This window comes from Hoplias malabaricus, chromosome 1, assembly GCF_029633855.1.
Source record: "Hoplias malabaricus isolate fHopMal1 chromosome 1, fHopMal1.hap1, whole genome shotgun sequence".
NCBI lineage: Eukaryota > Metazoa > Chordata > Actinopteri > Characiformes > Erythrinidae > Hoplias > Hoplias malabaricus.
Window position 1 is genome coordinate 13,120,146 of NC_089800.1, and position 20,432 is coordinate 13,140,577.

The 20,432-nt window shown below is 38.3% G+C and overlaps 2 protein-coding genes across 4 annotated transcripts in view; both read left to right on the top strand.

Moving 5' to 3' along the window:
- The first annotated feature begins 244 nt into the window (after positions 1 to 244).
- LOC136702736 (GTPase IMAP family member 4) lies at positions 245 to 8,006 on the top strand. Its single transcript, XM_066677883.1, has 4 exons — positions 245 to 353; positions 871 to 929; positions 3,975 to 4,766; positions 5,260 to 8,006. The coding sequence occupies exons 2-4, from the start codon at positions 899 to 901 to the stop codon at positions 5,286 to 5,288; spliced, it is 852 nt and encodes a 283-aa protein (XP_066533980.1). The 5' UTR covers positions 245 to 353; positions 871 to 898; the 3' UTR covers positions 5,289 to 8,006.
- A 3,371-nt stretch (positions 8,007 to 11,377) lies between these two features.
- Positions 11,378 to 20,432, top strand: part of asap1b (ArfGAP with SH3 domain, ankyrin repeat and PH domain 1b) — an 80,546-nt gene continuing 71,491 nt past the window's right edge. For all 3 annotated transcript variants that reach the window (XM_066646798.1, XM_066646797.1, XM_066646799.1), the window contains exons 1-3: positions 11,378 to 11,412; positions 11,962 to 12,035; positions 13,788 to 13,914. In XM_066646798.1, coding sequence (XP_066502895.1) covers positions 11,977 to 12,035; positions 13,788 to 13,914 — 186 coding nt within the window. In that variant the 5' untranslated portion in view covers positions 11,378 to 11,412; positions 11,962 to 11,976. The remainder of the gene's footprint in view (positions 11,413 to 11,961; positions 12,036 to 13,787; positions 13,915 to 20,432) is intronic.

Sequence of the window (20,432 nt, forward strand, 5' to 3'; positions counted from 1 at the left end):
GTCCGGGATTTTGTTTTTCTAGAGTTTACATTGAATTTTGAGAAGCGTTTCGTTCACAACCTAGTCCAGTCCTCCTCTAATCCGATTGGTTCGCTTGAGTGAGAAGGGGCGTGGTGAAGTAGCCTACAATCTTCGGATTGGACGGTCTGACTCTGTAGCTACCGTTATTGGTCGTAATTGGTCAGTCTGCACGTCAGTAGTCGTCCACCCCCGGGACACGTGTCCTCTTTTCCCATCATCTCAGATCTGGTCACTCTATATTTACTTATAACTTACAATTTACTTATATTACTCTGGTTACTACCACCAACTGTAATAGACAGTTCTGTATCACGACATTTGCAGCTACCGTTGTAAGTGCTTATTTTAACTATTTTGTAATATTTAGCCATTTTCTCAATAACAAAACACTCATCATTTACCTGCTCTGAAAAACATTTTTATTTTTCAGTAACGTATAGAGAACTTTGGTAGTATCCCTTAAAAATACATACATAAATTGGGTGCTTCCTCTCCTTAGTTATTGTATGTCTCATAGCTACTCCAGGAAAAGCTCTATCACTACAATGAAATATATTATGAAATTTGTTGTTTCCATTTTTTTCTGGAGAGTCGCTTTATATTTTCCAAATAAATCTGCAGGTATATTTTTCCAAACCTCCAACGTTCAGTTATAGACGTGGACTCTGTTGTCTTTTCCCCAGCACTTACAAAAGAGACAGAAGAGTTTCAGGGACCTTTGGTTTGAAAATGGTGGTGTGTACTTTTATTTAACTATCACCTCCCGCTTGAACCTCCTGCCAAACGAACAGGAAATCCCTCTCTCTCTCTCTCTCTCTCTCTCTCTCTCTCTCTCTGTGTGTGATAAAGGACTACAAACAGAGAAGACAACTTCGTCATGAGCTCCAACAAACCCACAGAATTACAAGGTGAGTATTTTAAGTAAAATTACAATTAAACCAAAGTTATGGAGTGAGTGGGAGTTTTGGCGCGTCGTGGCAGCTGCGGTGTTTTCTGTTTCTAAAATTGACACGTTTCACTTAGTTACTGAAGGTTTGCGCCGCCTTCTGAAGTCACTTGATTATTATCCACTATTCTGCTTCATATCACACATTATTCTATCGAAATAACTTTGGGTTTAACTTTAGAATCCAGCTACAGTAAAATGTGGGGCTGTTTTTTGGTGTGAGACTAGCCTCGGCTCAGGGGTGATTAAATATTGATCATTAACGAGCTAACGCTTGTAATCTAGGGCACTGGGAGGAATGTAGACAGAATATATTTTAGTGACTAACTTCAGAAAGTTTGACTTTTCTGTTTTAAAATCACTTATGAGACATTTATATGAGGTTTATTTTCTTGGCGAGGTATTAATAAGTGTCAGAAAAAACCACGATACCGTATTTGTTCGTGTCATCTCGACTTGTTTCCTCTTGGCTAACATTAAAAGGGTCAAGTTTCATAAATGACATCAGCTTTTACGTAAGTCTGAGTATAATCCGGACTTTCCTCATCAGTACATTTCAGAATTCATTTTCCATTTTAAAGATTAAGAGTAAAGGATGTACAGTAAAGCACAAAAGTCAGAGATTGTCCTTTATTTACCTTTCAGGCTTGAAATGGTTAACATGTTCATGTGGTGACGTTTATTTGGTAGAAGACATATTATGTGTGAGATAAGCAGGCAATACTATGAGTGAACATTTTGGCTTTGACAGTTTAATGTATCAGATAGGTGAACTCAACAGCCAGGGTTTGTTACATCATAAACCCTAGGAACCAATGGGAGGCAGGAGTTTAGAGCTGCAGTTGAGTGGTAAACGGTAATTGGAGATACAGGCAGGGGCTAATTACATGTTTATAAACTTGTGATTACTGATGGAAGCAAAGGTGTAGAGTTACAGCTAAGCCACATTTTAGGCATTGGGGATTTTAATCTTGAGTAGAACTTCTAAATATGTAATAGTAATTAACAGAGATGAGCTTGTAGGGGTTTAATCAATGACTGGAGGGGAATGTTAATGGAAATTAAACAGCAAACAGACAATAACAGAAACGTATTTAACTGCAAATCAATAAATACATACACACTTATCAGTATATTGTGTGTTCATTGTGTGCTTTAACTGTGTCCACGATGCGTTTTAGGCAATTTGAATGAATTATAAGGGATCAGTAATATATTTTTCACCCCGTAGAAGTTGACTTGTCGTGTCACAGTGGAGGGATGCACAAAAATTCCTGTGAATTCTTTCAGAACTGAAGAAAGATTTGAGATTAATTCTCTCCTATATCGAGGGCTGGACAATATGGCCAAAATGTATATATCAAGATATATTTCTGATATATCTCAAAGATGAAAACTGGATGGTGAGAGTTATGGTAGTCTCCCAGGGCTTGGAGTATCCCTGCGTATATCTGTTTTTAATTTCATGTACTCCAGTTTGGGATGCACATTATGTACTTTCGTATACCAGGATTTATGATCTATATCTTAGATATATATGTACTTAAACCCTTTATGTTTTTGTATGGAAATTAAAAAGAAATTGTCGCAGATGTTACACTGTAATGATATTTGAATTGCTGTAGTTATTTTATGGATATGGTCATCATTAAAACAAGAAACTCCTCTTTGTGCACGTCTCTTATGAAGAAAGTGGAAAATATCTATCATTTTGTGGTAATTACACTGTAATGTGTTGTGTTTTAGGTTCAGCATTTGCTGCTTTTTGCTGCAGCATTTCAGTCTTTGCTGCTTTCTCACTCTCCCCCACTTCACCTGTTCATAATCTGCCACCATCTTCCTGTTCGTCTCTCTGTCTCCGTCTCTCTCTCTCTCTCTCTCTCTCTCTCTCTCTCTCTCTCTCTCTCTCATTCACCCACTCATTTCATTCATTCAGTCTGCATATTCATATCATTGCATATGATAAGGAAGAAGACTTTCTATTATCCATCTTGAGTGGCTAATCTGTCTCCTTCCGTTTACTATTCTTTTTTTAGAAACGCTGATTATTATAGATTAAAATGAAGCTTTGTTACAAGATTAAAGTTTCCTGGTGTATTTGAAAACATAAGCATGTTAAAGTGTTAATCTGTTTTAATGTGCTCCCAAATATTTCAGACATATCATCCAAATACTCTGTAACCTGCTCAGTTTTTAATATAATTGATAGTGATAGTATCATTAGACCTGATCTAACAAATTAGAAAATATTTATGGCATTTTCGTGTAACAGTTTAGACAGGGTTTAGAAGTTTCCTCTCATTAACAATTGAATATGTCACACAAGACATAGGGAACTAATGTTACATGCAGCTCTTTCAGGTGAAGTCGTTAAAGTTGAAGAGCCAGTTTGCGCACACACACTTCAAGTCCTCACTCTTATACCTATACACTTGTTAGCTGTGTAATAGTTAGTATATAAGTTATAATAGTTACAGGATGAAATGGCTTTAGAGTTATAACTGAATAATGAGCCTGCAGCTAAAGGGACGTGCATCTTAAAATGGATCCCATGACAATCTTGATTCATTTAGTAACTTATAAAAAACTAATATTTAAGGTATGTGGTTATGAAAGTGAAAAACAAGAAGTGTTAACTCACAGACAAGCCCTTACTTCAGAACTCTTGGTTGATGTTTTTAATGTTTTAGCTAACTTTACCTTTATCTTCAACTCACTAAAATTGAATACATTACTGTATTAAATTAGCTTCAGGCTGCCTTTATTGTTGGTGGCACTGTGAAAAGTGTTTCTGAATGTCAGCATGCACATTTGTAGTGCAAAACCCTTACTTCATGAATCAAAGTAGTGGAAAATGATTACTGAAGTTGATATTCTTATTTACTGAAGCATGTCCTTATTCATATGTTTGTTTGCTCAAAATGGAAGTTTGAGGACATCAAATATATGTATTTTCTGCAGTGTATTAAAAATGGCACAGCATCTAACACCATCTAAATGACTACAGGTGATGATCTGCCTGATCCTGAAGAGGAGAAGAGGCTTGCGAAAGCTGCCCGTGATGCTAACCGCCTGTCTGAGCTGCGTGTGATCCTGCTGGGCTGGAGATGGCCGGGAAAAAGCCTGACTGGAAACTCCATTCTGGGCCGAGAGGAGTTCCATTTGGAACGCGCTTCAGAATTTTCTGTGAAGCGCGAGACTGAGGTGGATGGTCGCAAGGTGATTGTAGTGGACACTCCTGGTTGGTTCTCATCCCAGATTACGCCCACTTCGTACCAGCAGGAAATGGTGCGGAGTGTGAGCATGTGTGAGCCAGGGCCTCATGCTTTTTTGCTGGTTATTCCTGTGGGAATGTTTACGGAAACAGATAGGGTTCGCATCGAGGAGAACATGGCGCTTTTTGGGGAGAGCATATGGAAGCACACCTTGATCGTCTTCACATGGGCTGAAATACTCCGGGACAGGCCCATCGAGAGGCACATCCGCAGGGAGGGCAAAGAGCTACAGTGGGTGGTGGACAAGTGCAAGAAAAGATACCACGTCATCAACAACAACATATTCGGGGAGCATCCCCAGCTTCCTCTTCTAATGGAGAAGATCGAGAAGATTGTGGCTGAAGAGGGAGGGCCATTTGTAGCAAACAATGAAGAGAATAAAGCCCAGCAGGAGGCTCCATCCCACACTAATAAAGAGAACATGAACCACAATGTAACAAAGGAAGAGCGCGACCTTGGGGCAAGACCCAAAAAGAACTGTTCCTTTAGCTCCATTCGATCCATGGAGGTGGAATCTCCACAGAGTAAGCATATTCCTAACTTGCGGTTATGTTTCCCAGCGATGAGTTAAAAATGATCATGTGTGGTGATGTTTTTGTCCTCAATCTGTTCTTTAATGTTGAGCCCCAATTGGATCGTTTATATATTTTTAAAATAATATACAAACACAGTGTAAAGTTAATGGATTGGCTATTCAAAAAAGTGTCTATACGTGTGAGTGTCTGAAGCTAGTGCTGAACTGGTGCCCTGTCCAATGTGTACAAATGTCTGTACTTATATATGAATTTATATGAGATTTGATGAAAATATGTGTAGTCTTCTGTAGAAATCGTATACAAATATAAGGACATGCACGTTCCAACATGTTTATTACAACTTTCTGTTAAATTAAATCTAAATAATTCTGAGTTGTGTGATTAAATAGACAAATATACTACATTTAGTAGTAAAACGTATTTACACGTTATAGTAGTTTCCAACTAAAGGTGTTAATATTCTGTCTGTATTTTCCTGCAGGTCCTGTGGTTGAGGGTGTGTCAGATTGAAGAGTAACTGATTGGAGAATTTGTTTAAAAGCGCTGCTTCGTTCCATACCTCGTTCCAACGTCATTGGTTGAATTTCTGCAGCTTCCAGAAATTATATCATATTTATTGACCAAAATGAAAAAAAAATTACCATTTATTTACTTGAGTCTGTTGAGGTGCTGGGTGTGCTGTATATTGAGGAAACCAAGTCAGAAATAACACAAACACTCAGTTTTTATTTGCACTAATGAACTGAAGACAACCTGTTATCGTGTCATAATACAGTACTGTGCAAATGTCAGCGAAAGCAAAATAAAAGCAAAAGTAAAACTTCATTTTTCACATTTTTCAAAGATGAAATCATCACATACTCTTTATCTGATGTTACATTTTAGTTGTCAGGTTGTTTGGGGCACCATTTTGTCTTTAATTTGATTAATTATGCTTTAATATTAAAATTTATTGTAGTAAAAATGTTTTAAGTATTTTCTCTACATTGGGCGCCCTATGTAATGTGACCTAAAGGTGCTATAGAAATACAACGTACCATAACAATAATAATAAAACAATGTTTTTGCACAGTACTGTAATTCTAGTCTATAAAGTGAAACAGAAAAATGCTTTTTAATTATTTTTTTAGAAATGGTTGTTTTTGAGCATTAGTGTTTTAGTGAAGCACAGTGTAACTGTGTACTCATTTGTTATTTAATACGTTTAGAAGGAATGACCAAATCCCTAACTTTAATATATATCTTAATCCTTAAACTAGGTCAGGGAGTCAACAGTTTGTGTCCAGTTCACTAACATTTGTAACTACTATAATAATGTGATCATGAAAGTGATATGATGATTTAAATAGTTTGTATCATTCATAGTTTTTATTTTTTGATTGGTTTATATACATAGTATATGCCGTATATTTCTGCTTATATATATACATGATGTCCTTGTTGTTATTTGTTTGTTTTCCCTGCTTTGGAACTGCTGTTTACATTTTGCTAGTTTTCCAGTGACTGAGAGGGGACCAGCTTAAGAGGTGCATTTTTAAGGAAAGTAAAAATGACATAATTTTACTTATTGCTATTTACTCCTACATTTGGAAGGAATAACTTGTCAATTGTTTAACAGCACACTTGGTAGCACCCTTCTCTTAAATTTTTCCTGCCATTTTTACACTAATATATTAGCTTTTAGTAGAATTTGCTGACACTGAGATCTTGCACTAAAAAGCACTGCTGTGCGTCCATTCCTCATTAACAGTGAATTGGTGAACGTCACATACTCTTTCTTATGATTTTCCCCAGTGTTTGGTTGGAATGTGTGCCAGTCTGCAGAGTTATATAAAAAACAAACATGTACAGTAGCATTCAAACATTTGGAATTGCTTTTCATATAAAGAATAGCTGTTATTGGATCCATGCATTAACATGATTTGAGTCAGTTACAGATAATACACTATAATGGTATATATACATTAATATCTTCTCAGGCAAGAGTTTGTTTATTGCTCTTAATATAAGGCATTCTGAATGTTTAGTTCTTGGTGTTATATTATTTTTTCAGTCATACACAGAAAATCACATACTCATGTTTCACGATATATAAGAATTGTTTAATACATTCTGCATTTTCTATGTTCTGCTTTTCTTCCAGAAACAATTATCAATTATAAAATGATGTTAAATTCTTTAAAATAAATGTATGGTTATTGGTTACTGGTTATTGGTAAGATAGTATCTAACCACCAAGGCCAGAGTTGTAATCGTACTCTATTTGGTGAGAATCAGCACTGTGAAGCCCAATTTATTTGTTACTACTGCTTCGAAAAGACATTTCAGATGGGTTTACGACATCTGTACTCAGTTTAAACTGTTCATTACATCTTTATAAGTATAGACTTATTTAAAATGGTTCCAGTCTTCTTATATTATGAAGAACAGTGATTCCAAACCTTTGAACTGTAGTGTATATCACGAGTGAATCTTGCGCATGTTTAATCTGAACTGATATTTTTATATTTATGCATATGTCAGGAAAAGGGTTGTTTGTAATCTCTTTTTAAATTATTGCAATAGGAGGAACATTAAGAGATTTGGCAGCTTTAAAAAAGTGGAATTTTTAAAAATCCATCAGAAAGAAAAGCACAAACAGGAACACAGTGAACTGTACGTGAGGAGTTACCGTTCTAAAACTTCATGTGAGCAGTTACAGTAGTGTAACAGAAATAAAACAGGACAAAGATGTGTGCGACTGTTGAAAACTATGGAATCACTTGTCTGTAGAGTAGAGTTTAAGATGGTGTACTTGGTTAGGTTCCAGAGGTTATGTTTAAATTTAAAGATGTATTATTTTTAAGAACTCCAAACAGTTCTTAAATGATAAATTATACAAGGTGAACTCTCCCTGAAATTTGACGCTCTTTGATATTAATTTTAGTAAAATCATTCTAACTTTTAATCAAATGTAAATCTTTACACAATTTCTTTAATTTAGACCTCGTACTGTGGAAAATCAAAAATTTCAAAAGCATCCATCTCCTTTTCCATACCTGTTATTGCCCATTAGTACAACAGCTGAGCAGTGTGTGTGATGAAAGTGTAGAGCAGTTACTGTGTGTTAAATCTCTTACCTTTTCTTTTTCTGTGTCCCATGACTCTACACCCGTACGTGCTGTATTTGTGTTTTTGTGGTCAGTAGCTGTTTTTCTAATGAAATGTATATTTTACGATTAAAAAAAAAGACTGAAATCAGTTCAGTGTTTCTTCCAGTTTAAATATAAAAAGCTACAAATATATTTTAAATGTGAACATTGTGGCAGAGCTGTGATAAAGAAAATTATTTGCCACAACAGACATAAAGAGGTTTAGCATATTTTACAGAGCTCATTTCCAGAGATTCTCTTAAAGCTTTGTTTATCTGAAAAAAAAACCACAAAGAAAGGAATTCCAATGTTTTCACTAAACTTGAGAGATATGAACACATTTAGAAGTCGAGGCCTGCAACACACTCCAACGATGTTGTGACAGAAGCATGTTCATCACTGTGTTACATCACATTTACACAATGTTGGAAAAATGATGAGGTTCCTTTTTAAAAGACAAAACTGGTTATCTCAGCAGGTCTAACAGATGTCTCATCAAAGGCGTGGGTACTTTGATCATGAGACACACTTTGTTACAGGGGGCTGCGCTGTGGGAAGCAGGTCTTATCTGTTTCATCTTCATCCTGACGTAATTAAAATGCTCTGTACGTATTGTAACATTTATATAAGAGGTGAGTTAATAAGAACTGACTTTTGGCTCCGACATTAAACTTCAGAATACCAGTTTAAAAGTAGCTAACAATAAACATGTACATGACAGAGATGGAACATGATTATTGTTTTCTCCATTTAATGAAATTCATACCAGATGAAGGATCAAATTGCTTTGGCTTCCAGTTTATTTTCCATAGAGAGGTCCCACATATAGGTGCCACTAGGTGTCAGTATAATGGCTGTTTCATCATGTGAAGCTGAATTATTACAGACAATAACTGATTAATCTTTAAATCAAGGTTGAATAGTTCAGATATCACACCCTTTTTATATATATATAAATCTATACTGTTTGTGTAGTATAATTAACCTTATGACCTAAAATTAAGGTAGATATTCTACGTTTTAACCACTCAGACATTGCTGCAATTTACATATAATTGTATAGCACACACCACAGAAGTGTTTGGACCTCTGGAGTAAAAAAATGATTAAAGATCTTATTTTCTAATTCGTTGTTACTGTGTTTGACCACCAGGCGGCGCCAGAAAACCAGAATTATTTTCAACTCTAATTGACCCCTGTTTGCATAGTTTCAGAGGCATGATAGCCATAGCATATGGCTATTTGTACCTTGCTTCGTATTGTATACACATCTTTTAGTATTTACGGGACTCGTCAATATTCTTAGATCACTCAGACCGAGTTTAAACAAAAATAAATTCAGATCTAAATGCCCTCTTCTTTCAAACAATAAGTAATACATAATACATACAAATAAAATACTTGCATAAATAATGTTTGCTACTTTTAGCAGCACAAATGGCTAATTGAACTTTAAATCTAGTCGTTGGAATTATAGATGTGTTATGAGTCCACATAAAACTGTGAACTGTATGCCAGTGATATCTTATGTGTCATTGTGTCCTTATGATAGCATCAAATACTGAGGAATTCACGATGCTGGAACATTCCAGAAAAGAGAGGAAGACCCAGAAGTTGGCTGAAGGCATTCACACACAGCAGGCGGAGGATTTATACACACAGTATGAAGCCAGCTTTTAGAGCACACAAATTAAAGCACACATCTCCAAAAAGATTTGAGTAGCGTATATAGATTAGCTGTACATTAAAGGGCCAATAACATGTGGGTCTAAACCGTTGTGGGCTGAATGTATGTATATGTAAATATATGTAAATAATCTGGCTTTTGAGGCATCACAAAAGCAGTTTATTTAAAAGCAAGGCCTTTTTGGCTTGTTTCTTTGTTTTTGTGCCTTTAGGTCTTTGATATGGAAATGAACTCTATTCTGAACAGCTCCCCTCATAGTCATTCAAAAGCAGTCTGAGATGAAACTCTTTTTATAACTTTGTGGTGACTGTATTAGCCTGACTGATATGAAGACTGATGAGATTAGAACTATTACATAGCTCATGGTCATTTAGCGTCTTTAGGCCTGACCATTCGTTTTTGAATTTTGTTCACAGTGCCATCTGAAATCCCACCCCCTTCAGGAACCCGTTACGGTCATTTTTTGCCTCAGCAGCATTTGTGTAGATAAAGCATCCTCTCTGCCTTATGTTCACTTGTCTCGGGTGGAATCACCCCGTTTCCTGTTCCACAAAAATGCTCAGATTACCCAGACAACCACAGTCCTGTGAAAAACAGGAAAATGACACATAATGGGCACCGAGGGAGATACAGACACGGACACACTGAGGAAGGGAAAATGTGCAAAATGTCAATAGCAATGAATGATGCTTAAAGAACTATCAGACTGTTTAATATTTTTATTTTTATTTATATTTTCAGTCTCTGCTCTATTATACACCGCGACCCTGAAATGGAGAAGCGGAAAAGAAAATGTATGTATGTATGCTCTATTATATCAAACTCATTATCATATATATTCCTCTGTGTGACCCTTTAACAGACCCTGGCCTTTAAACCTTTTGACGGTAACAATCTTAATACTGCTTTACTTCTTTGGCCTTTGAGGACAGAACCTGCATTTTTTCCATAAACAATCCGAAAGGTTGATTCATAATACCACAGTACATATTTCCACTATGAATCAGTCCATTCCAGATGAGCTCAAGCCTAAACAAGTTGGAAGTGGTTGCCCATATGCAGAGTAAGTTGCATTGTTTAATTACGTGTAGTGTCTATCCGAAACAGTGTGTCAAAGTATCCTCATCCACCAAGAAGCATGACATTTTGTTAATGCTGTGCTGCCTGAGAGATGGAAAGTCCCAGGTACTCGTTTGTGGGTTTAGGCCTTGCCCTTTATCCATCCATCCATCCATCCATTATCTGTAACCGCTTATCCAATTTAGGGTCGCGGGGGGTCCAGAGCCTACCTGGAATCATCGGGCGCAAGGCGGGAATACACCCTGGAGGGGACGCCAGTCCTTCACAGGCCTTGCCCTTTACCCATAGAGATTTCTCTGGAGGCAAGGGACCAGCCTTGACCCATCCTTGCTCATAAGGGACTAGACATTTATAGGCCTTGATTTTAACAGACAGAGATATATATAACGTTTATAAATAAGATCAAGCACATTTTCCTAGTGCCTACACTCAGCTAGCAATGTTTCCTGCAGCAGGGTGCGTGTCCTTGTTTCCTGATCCTGAAAACGTCTGGATCCTGTACCCCATTGTGACAGACAGTATTTCTGCACACATGGCCACTTCTAGCTCCCTTCCTTTCCTCTCTCTCTCTCTCTCTCTCTCTCTCTCTCTCTCTCTCTCTCTCTCTCTCTGAGTCCTGTGAGTTCACTGGAATGAGGGTGACATCAAGACATAACTGAACATGAACAGAACATGAGAAAACATCAAGTGGCCTGATATTTTACTGGATGGACATTAACTGGACAGAACGAACCAGGTAAGGGAGTCTTCCCTTGTTTTTAGGCTGCAGCATCCCAGGAGGGTGTAACTGCTTGAAAACATTCCTGAAACACTGTAGGATTATAAGTCTAGGACGAAAGATGATATTTTTAAGAATAAAAGAGCACATGATATGATATTGTTAGGCCAAGAAAACTTTAATAGCTCAAATTTGCTCTGAAATTCACTGCTGAAATAAAGGACACAGATCAGATCATTTGTGCCTTAGCTTTGAAGAGTAAAGGATGGAAAACTGATAGCATCATATGGAACTAAAACTGTCTGCATACTACAACAAACTCCTTTTCAAAGGTGAAGGAAACCAGTTTTTCATATGATATCTTATAAGTAGATTTTACCAGCTTTTAAATGTTTAACTCACTCATCTTTCCCTGTAACACAGGCTATCAAGACTCACAGTTTATATCACAATCTGTTTTATTCATTCTATATTTTTCTAGGTTATTATTATTCAGTGAATTATTATTATTAGTGAATTATTAATATTATTATTATTTGTTTAAACTGCACACTTCAATGTGAACAGGTCGGCTCTGAAGCCATGAGATTATCATCATCCCGTTTCTCAAGTTTTTCCTCTAAAGATTCATTATGGAACCGGTAAGAATTTCTAATTTATTGCCAGTTTCTTATATCACACTCTGTCTGAAACTCTGCCAGATAATAAAGGGGAATATTTTGAATCGGTTTCTTACACGTATGTCTTTTCTCACAGAAAATAAAATATATACACAGAATAGACAGGACTGAATAATAATAATTATAGGAATAATAACAATAATAATAAAAAGCAAACATATGGGTGCGCCACGGTAGTGTCACAGTCACACAACTTCAGGGACCTGGAGGTTGTGGGCTCGATTCCCGCTCCGAGTGACTGTCTGTGAGGAGTTTGGTGTGTTCTCCCTGTGTCTGCGTGGGTTTCGTCCGGGGGCTCCGGTTTCCTCCCACAGTCCAATAACAAACATTGGTAGGTGGATTGGTGACTCATAAGTGTCTGTAGGTGTGAGTGTGTGACTGTGTGTGTTGCCCTGTGAAGGACTGGCGCCCCCTCCAGGGTGTATTCCTGCCTTGCGCCCAATGATTCCAGGTAGGCTCTGGACCCACTGCTACCCTGAACTGTATAAGGGTTACAGATAATGAATGAATGAACAAACATATGCACACGAGGTTATTGTTATCCACTATAAATGGAGTATAAAAGTCAAGAAGACATATTATATGTGCAAAAAAAGAGTAGAACACTTCTGCTTTGAAACGGTAGCGTCACAAAGCCGTCTTAAATGGGTGTATTACAACAGTCAGAATGTCTTAGGTCAATAACCTAAGCAACCAATCCTGTCAGCGTGGGGGTGGAGCTAAACTGCAGACAGGTTGCATAGGTGTGGGTAGAGATGAATAGGAATAAATATATATTCATAGATGCTTGAATACTTAATGAATAACAAGGTGTACGGTTACAATTAGACATAACGTCTGCACATTTAAAATGACTGGAACGAGTCTTTAATTTAAAAGTTCTCTTATTGCATGACAGTGCAATCTTAAAGGATAGTAATATAGTCAGAGAAAATGTTAGGCTTCTGAATAAATAACGAAGCACAAGAAGACATTTATAAAGCATTAATGTGTGGAAATTAGCTTTAGTATTTCTTGGTCTTTTCTCGAAAAGAATCTGAGTCGTGTAACTAGTGAACAGCTGGAATGATGCCCCCGGGGGTCGCCCCTCCACTGAACAAGAATCATGTGAGACAGCGCCGCGCATGCGCAGAAGCCAGCTCCGCCAACAGTGGGTGGATGAAGAGAGAGGGAGAGCAAGAGATAGAGATAGAGAGTGTGAGAGTGTACGGATGTCACATATTGCGCATTTAACTCAGGCTACAGTCAGGCGAGTCAACAGGCGGCACGCGCTTTGCAAACCTAGCGGACTAATATCGATAATAATTCAATGAGGGATGTGGCCGTGTTGTGGCAGCGGTTCGGATAGTTTGAACATCACCCGGAATGTGTGCATCCGCCGCCACCGCTAGTTCACTCCACAGCAACGCTTATAACCGCAGAAAAACCGTCGATATATTCAAGTCTGAGGTTACAAGAGAGAGGGAATGAGATAGACCCTAGCACCGACTCCAGAAAAAACGAAAACAGTGCCGGAACTGTGTTTTCTCGCCCCGTTTGCTGTACACTTTAGCTCGCTAACGTTAATCAGCCAGTCATCTCGGTAGCGAACCGTTAAACTACCCCTGAAGTTACTGTTGTTTTCTCTTTTCCTTTTTAATGTTTTCGGCTTTCTGAACGAATCCCCTTTCTTCCATTTTGTGTCTGGGAAATACCCTCCAATTCGTGGTGGAGGATGCCCGATCAAATATCAGTATCGGAGTTTCTGTCGGAGACGACGGAGGACTACAACTCTCCCACAACCTCCAGCTTCACCACCCGCCTCCAGAGCTGCAGAAACACCGTCAGCGTCCTGGAGGAGGTGAGCACACTTCAGCCTTCCACACTTCATCTTTCTCTCTGTGTTGGGGCTGGGAAGGTATAAGGATGGAGGATGATTGTCTAAATATAAAGTAGAGTGACAGTTAGTTGTAGTGTTTGGAAGAGTATTAGTTCTGTTGGACAGTTGGATGCCTGTGTGGGTGACAGGGTTTGGTTGTAGTGTTTGTTGTGTGTGGCTGACTGGCTGTAGTGTTTTGAAGATTGTGAGATCTAGTTGACAGTTGTGTGTTTGCAGGTGCGTGGGTGACAGTGTTTGGTTGTAGTATTTGTGACAGTTGTGTGTGCGTGTGTGGGGGGGGGGGTAGTGTTTGGAAGAATCTGAGTTCTAGTGGACAGTGGAGTGTTTGCAGTGTGTGGGTGAAAGTGTTGTTCTGTATTGTTTAGAAGAATATTTATTCTGTTTGACAGGTGTGTGTTTGTTGTGTGTGTGACAGTGTTTTGTTGTAAAGTTTGGAAGAATATTTGTTCTAATTGAGAGTTGTGTGTTGGTGACTGTTTGGTTGTAGTGTTTGGAAGAGTATTTGTTCTAGTGGACAGTTTGTTTGTTGTGTGTGGATAATAGTGTTTGGTAGTAGTATGTAGGGAGAAATTTAGAAAATGTTTAAATGGTTTAGTAGATGGTGGTATGTTTGTTGTATGCACATAAGTGGTTTGCAGTAGATGGTGGGGTATGTATTTGGAAGTATGTTTTTGTAGTTGACAATGGTGTGTTTGTATTGTCTTGGGGGTATTCCACCAAAAAGGATTTCTCAGTAAGCCAGCTAATTTAAGCCTAAAGTTGAGGGATCTCTCTCAGCTGTGTTCCTCTTGGACAGACTTGATTTTGTGCTTAAGTTATTTGGCTAACTTTGTGGAATACTCCATTGGTGTGGTGGACAATGGTGTGTTCATCGTGTGTGGGTGACAGTTTTTGGTAGCAGTGTGGTGCATTATACGGATTCCTGTGTGGGAGTGCCAGCAGACCGTTGTGGTAAAGTTAAGGTAGTTGTTGTGGTCAGTGTTTGGGCAAATGGTTTTGAGAAATGTTCAGGTAGTGTACAACCAAATAATATTAGCTAGCTTTTGGCCAAATACTCTGTGAGGAATTTTTGGGCAGCTTTATGCAAGTTCTTTTATGCAAATTGATTATGTTTCTTGTTGGGGCAAATGCTATTTGGCAGCATTTTTACAAGGAATGATGGACATTTATTTGTTTCGGTTTTGTGTGGACTGCAGTTTTAGCCAGCTGTCCCAGCAGATTTGGGCATTGATCGGAGTAAACCTTTTTTGTCACCATCTGTTAATTTTTTCTTTCATGTGTATTACTAGGAGATTGTTTACTTGCTGGTCTGGTGATATCTTAATTATGACATTCATGAGTCTTATCTTTTGGCTGTGGTTAGTATGTGCATTTCTATATAAACTCAATATCATATAAAGAGTTCATGTTTTTGTTCATTTGAATGTGAGGCCATGCAGGTTCAGCTTTTTTGGAAACATTGGAAACATTTGCATACCATATCACTTTACAGAATCTAGAGGTCTTTAGTGGCAATATTTCCACCTGCTGAATCATTTTAAACTACACTGTTTGATTACATTGCCATATTTCAAACAATACCGGCCTCTTCATTGTGAAACAGTGTGAACTAAATTGTTTGCCTTAGACCTAATGTTTGTAAAAGGGATTTGCTTGTATATCTGTGTCCTGATGGCTTCGCTGTTCAAGATAATGGGATTCAGACCAGTACAAATGGGCTATTATTCATTTTTACCTTGGGCCTGTGTCTCTGCTCACCACGCAGTTTTTTGCACTGGAGATAACCAGCCTTTTGTCATTTTTTGGTGATTGTAAACAACTTTAAAAAATGCTACCAATCTGGGTCAAACTCATTTGCTTTGTAAGATGGACCTAAGAGTCAGTATTGTATTTAATAGATAGAGTTGTAGATCGCCACACAAACGCATTATAATACACTGAATAAGAAACTTTAGCCTACTCATTGTCATTTAAATGAAACTGGTTGACTCTCTAAGCTTTAGCTCAACTACCCTTGAAATGTCCTTGGATTAATGCACATGTACTCCAACAGTAACATAAAACAGATTGACCTGCAGACATAGTGATTGATTGTTTATCTGATTATTCATTGAAGCGCCACATGACACTCTGGAAAGGATAACTAAATTATACTTACTATCTCAGCTGTGTATTCCATGTCACAAAACCAGTCAAGGAGATAACTAGATAACTGAAGAATTTCTTTGTGGTAATTACATCAGATGTTTCTCTGGTGACCACAATATGAACAGGGGTTGACCATAGGCCACTAAATATAATGATGATTGACAGTTGGACCCAAGTTGTTGAAAATAAATATTTTTCTGGATTTGTTTTTAAATGATGCATAAGGTTTGCTAGTTGTAATAAAACTAATATATTTTCTCAGCAGTAGAATAGTAACAGTGATATAGAGCATTGAACATGTCAGAATAATAACGCAGTGTAGTAATTTCACTTCTTTGTATAATTCAACAGTGAGATGTTTGGCATTTATCTGAATTATAACACAGCTTTGTCTTATGGTGAATTCTGGAAAAATGTCCGTCTTAATGGAACATTCCAGGACGCTGGATACAATCTGGCAATCAGTTCACAAAATTCATATATAGAACTTAAGCTGCAAAAGCAGCCCTCGTTTGAGTTCATTGTTTCTGTGGTGTGATGAATCCTTCTCATTTGCATATATCCACCTATTCAGGCTGACATTTTTCAGCCAAAAAGCACAGGGCGGCAAATCAAAGAAATATACCGGGGACTCTTCTGTCTAAGTCTAAGAAGATGATTTTTAGCAAGCTCTGAACACTGATTTATAAACTGGAGCTTTCATTTTGAGTTGTCTCATTTCTCATTTTAATTTCGTCCGCGTGAGCTGTTTGTTTGTAAAGGCCTGTTACATGACTGAAGGGCTTGTGTGCATCTCTGATTGCACAGTTGTGATCAATCCTGCCTCTGTTGGGCTGATGTGCTGTCCTTTGGGTGTGTGTGTGTGTTTGTGTGTGTGTGTGTGTGTGTATGTGTGTTGGAGAGCCAGAGGGTCGGTTGTGTTGCCAGGCGAAAAGAGGGAATAGGAGGGGAGGGGGAAAGGTCTCATGCTGCTCTAAAGCAGCGTGCTCTAATGCTTTCCTCTCCATTATGTAACATGCAGGCCTCACAGCCTTAATCTGAGCTGCCAGAGCCATGGCAGACTGACTGCAGGCAAAAGACAAGAAATAAATGACAGTGACTATGAGACAGCCTAAAAATGACACAGGTAGTTAAGAGATTTTATTTAAAGAATGCAATGTGAATAAATGGCTGGAAATAGACTGTCAGAAACTTTGGGATGGTGATAGAGAAAAGGAAAGGCAAGCTAAGATCACATATCCAGATAAATACAGTAAATGTATTAATCATCCTGGGTGTAGGGCTAGCTTTAACGACTCAGTCAATATTTCCTCTTGTTTGTTGGTTAATTCTGCATCCACAGTTTATTTATAATAATGTGTTCTCACATCATCATTCTCATTTGTGTTATCTAGAAGATTCTTATAGAATACAAAATTTGAATAACAGTCCATTTGCTAAATGAGGATGTGTGTTAATAGTATGGTGTTCAGAAAGATGTATCAGTATGTTAATGCAAGCTGATTAAATATTAACAGATTTTTTAAAAATCTTGTAAACAGAGATGGTGATACATTTTATGCAGTTCTATTTATTTTAATAAAATTTATTGAAGAGGTGAACTGAATGTGACTGTGTTGTAAATTGGTGGGAATTTCTGTCCCAGTTAATGAATCATAGTGAGTCATTATCATCTCTGTAAACTGACACAGAAGCCTGAAATCCTGACAACCAAATATTGTCTGTATAATTGAATGATAGATACACTTATGTAGTGCTTTTCTAGACCACCAAAGCACTTTATATATATTTTTGGACATTAGGGGGTTGCCTTAGATCCCACTAGTGTGAAGCATGCACTTGGGTGATGGGGCGGTAGCCTATTTGCACCAGTACCACAGCCACACATGACTGGGCCAAATATATATTTTTTTACTATTGCAAGGTTTATAGGGCCAGCAGTGGCCAGAGTGGCAGATTTAGCAGGACATTGCCACGATGTTACTTCTCTAAGTGGAAATGCCAAGCCAAGTTTATGAATCAGGATCTTTAGGTTCCATCTGAAGGAGGGCACTTTTGTTTAAGTACAGTATCTTTGTCCCTGCATTCGGCCATTTATAATTCATACATACTACAGGGACAGTGCTCCCTGCTGGCCCCGTTAGCACCATGTCCAGCAGCCATTCAAGCTTTCTGAGGTACAGGCCAGACCCAACCTAACTTAGCTTCTGTGGATTTGCATTTCCTGATGTTCAGGTGCTATGGCTGCTGGCAAATTGATGGGAATATTTGTCCAACTCCACAGCATGGGTGAGCCTCTGTAAATGTGGTACCTTGTATTAGCCCAAACTGTTCTCTGTAATAAATCCTTTCAAATAATCTAATCGTGCTTTCATGACAAGGCTGCCTGTCCTTTAATCACTGCCAACTCTTCTTTGAAGTTGTTCCAGGCTTGTCTCAGAATGACAGCCCCACATCTCCCACCTTTACCCATGACAGCTGGCTGAAAACAGCAAGCCTGGTCAATGAACGTGTAGTAAATGAGGTTTATGTCAGACTCTCTTCTAATGGATTGACTCAGCAGGTTAACCCACTTACTGTAGGTTCTCATAGCAAGTATAAACATGGCGCACCTTCTATTGAAGACCCTTCTGTTCTCAGATTGTGGATTTTGTTTGTCCACAGCTTGGGGATTCTTCTTTCTTTCCTATTCTAGATCTGGTGTAACAAGTCAGTGTCATGAATCACCTCTCTGGCTGGCTGCCTTCCAGCTCCGCGGGCCACGGCCTTAACCAAAACCATCTGTTGGGAATCAGTGGCCGCAATGAGCACGGGGCAGCGGCAGCTCTATCTGCTATGGAATTTGAGATTTGGAGGGGAGAGGAAAGCAACTTAAGGATGGGACAGTACTATGAAGTTTCCTGTCATGAGATCACTGGCTTTATCACAGTTTCCAGTGTGTTTGATTTATGGTTAAAATATTCACTTTTTAGAAAACAAACACACACACAATTGATTTCACCGGCTCAAACATCAGCTATGTTTTATATTACATGATATTTGACATTTATTTGTTTGTTTTATTGTTTATTTATAACAAAAGACAAGTTAAATACTTATGAAATTATCACCAGGACAACTATTCGGGTCGTACATGTCAGATCATAATAATCCAATAATATTCAGGAATGTTATTGGTATATGCACGGAGAATGACACAATTACACTTCACAATGAAATGAATGAAATCAGTCAAAAGATACAATGTACAATTCTGTGTCGTATCAGCTTTTGTACAGTAGCAGCATGTTGCCTGCATAAAGACAGTGTTTTTAGAATATACACAAATATCCACATATCTCTACCATATGTAGAGTTTACACAAGTGTACAGATATATTTCTATCACATTGAGAAAAAGGGTACTTTCAGGAGCTACATATACAGTTGCGCAGTGTTTGGTTTGTGGAATCTGTGCAAATGTGCAACAAGCTGCATAACGTAAAATTCGTTTGCGTGTGGCTGTGCATTTTGTTTTACTCTTGTAAAGTCTGCCAGATGGAAGAAGTGTGAAGAGGTTGTGCTGGGTGTTGGTGTTGACCTTGCTGATCGTTTGCTAATCAACAAATGTGCAATCAAGGACTCTTGTGATTGGCTATGTTTGAAGGTGTTGTAAAATGCTTGCTATGCATACTCATAAATTCTAAAAGCCCACACATGTGTCTAGTGCCCTGCGATGGACTGGCAGCCCATCCAGGGTGTGTTCCTGCCTGACGCCCAGTTCTGGGTAGGCTCCGGACCAGTCGTGACCCTGAAGTGGATAAGTGGTTACAGACAATGAAGCTTTATCAGGTACCTACCTTATATCTATCCTCACTGTCCATTTGATCTAATCCCCTTGCCGTAAACAGCTGGTACAGCTTGTAGTTCTGCAGTTTCTGTAGCCCATCTGTTTCTCTGCATGACCTGCCCCCAGTGCTCATGATGAAGTAAATTTAGTAGACGTGTTTGGCAGTTGTGCTGTAACGAAGAGTGTATGAATGAGAGGGTTCCTAGCTAGATCCTAAATTATAAGGCAGATAGTATTTAAGGCCTTGCTAGTGCTCTGGTTTATTGACATATTTTTAAAAAGTCATGGACTACTCTCCAGAGGTTCCTTCGTTGAATTTAGTTTTCCTTTCCTCATGATCAAAGTAATACCAAAAACATGCAGTGACTGAGTTCTGAGCCCTGGGACAGCCCTTCTATTGTACACCAGCAGCCTCTTTGGTAGATTTACTCATTTGTGTCTCATTTGTGCGTATTCTTTTCCCAGTGACTGCTTCATGACAAATACACATTCGTTCAGACCTA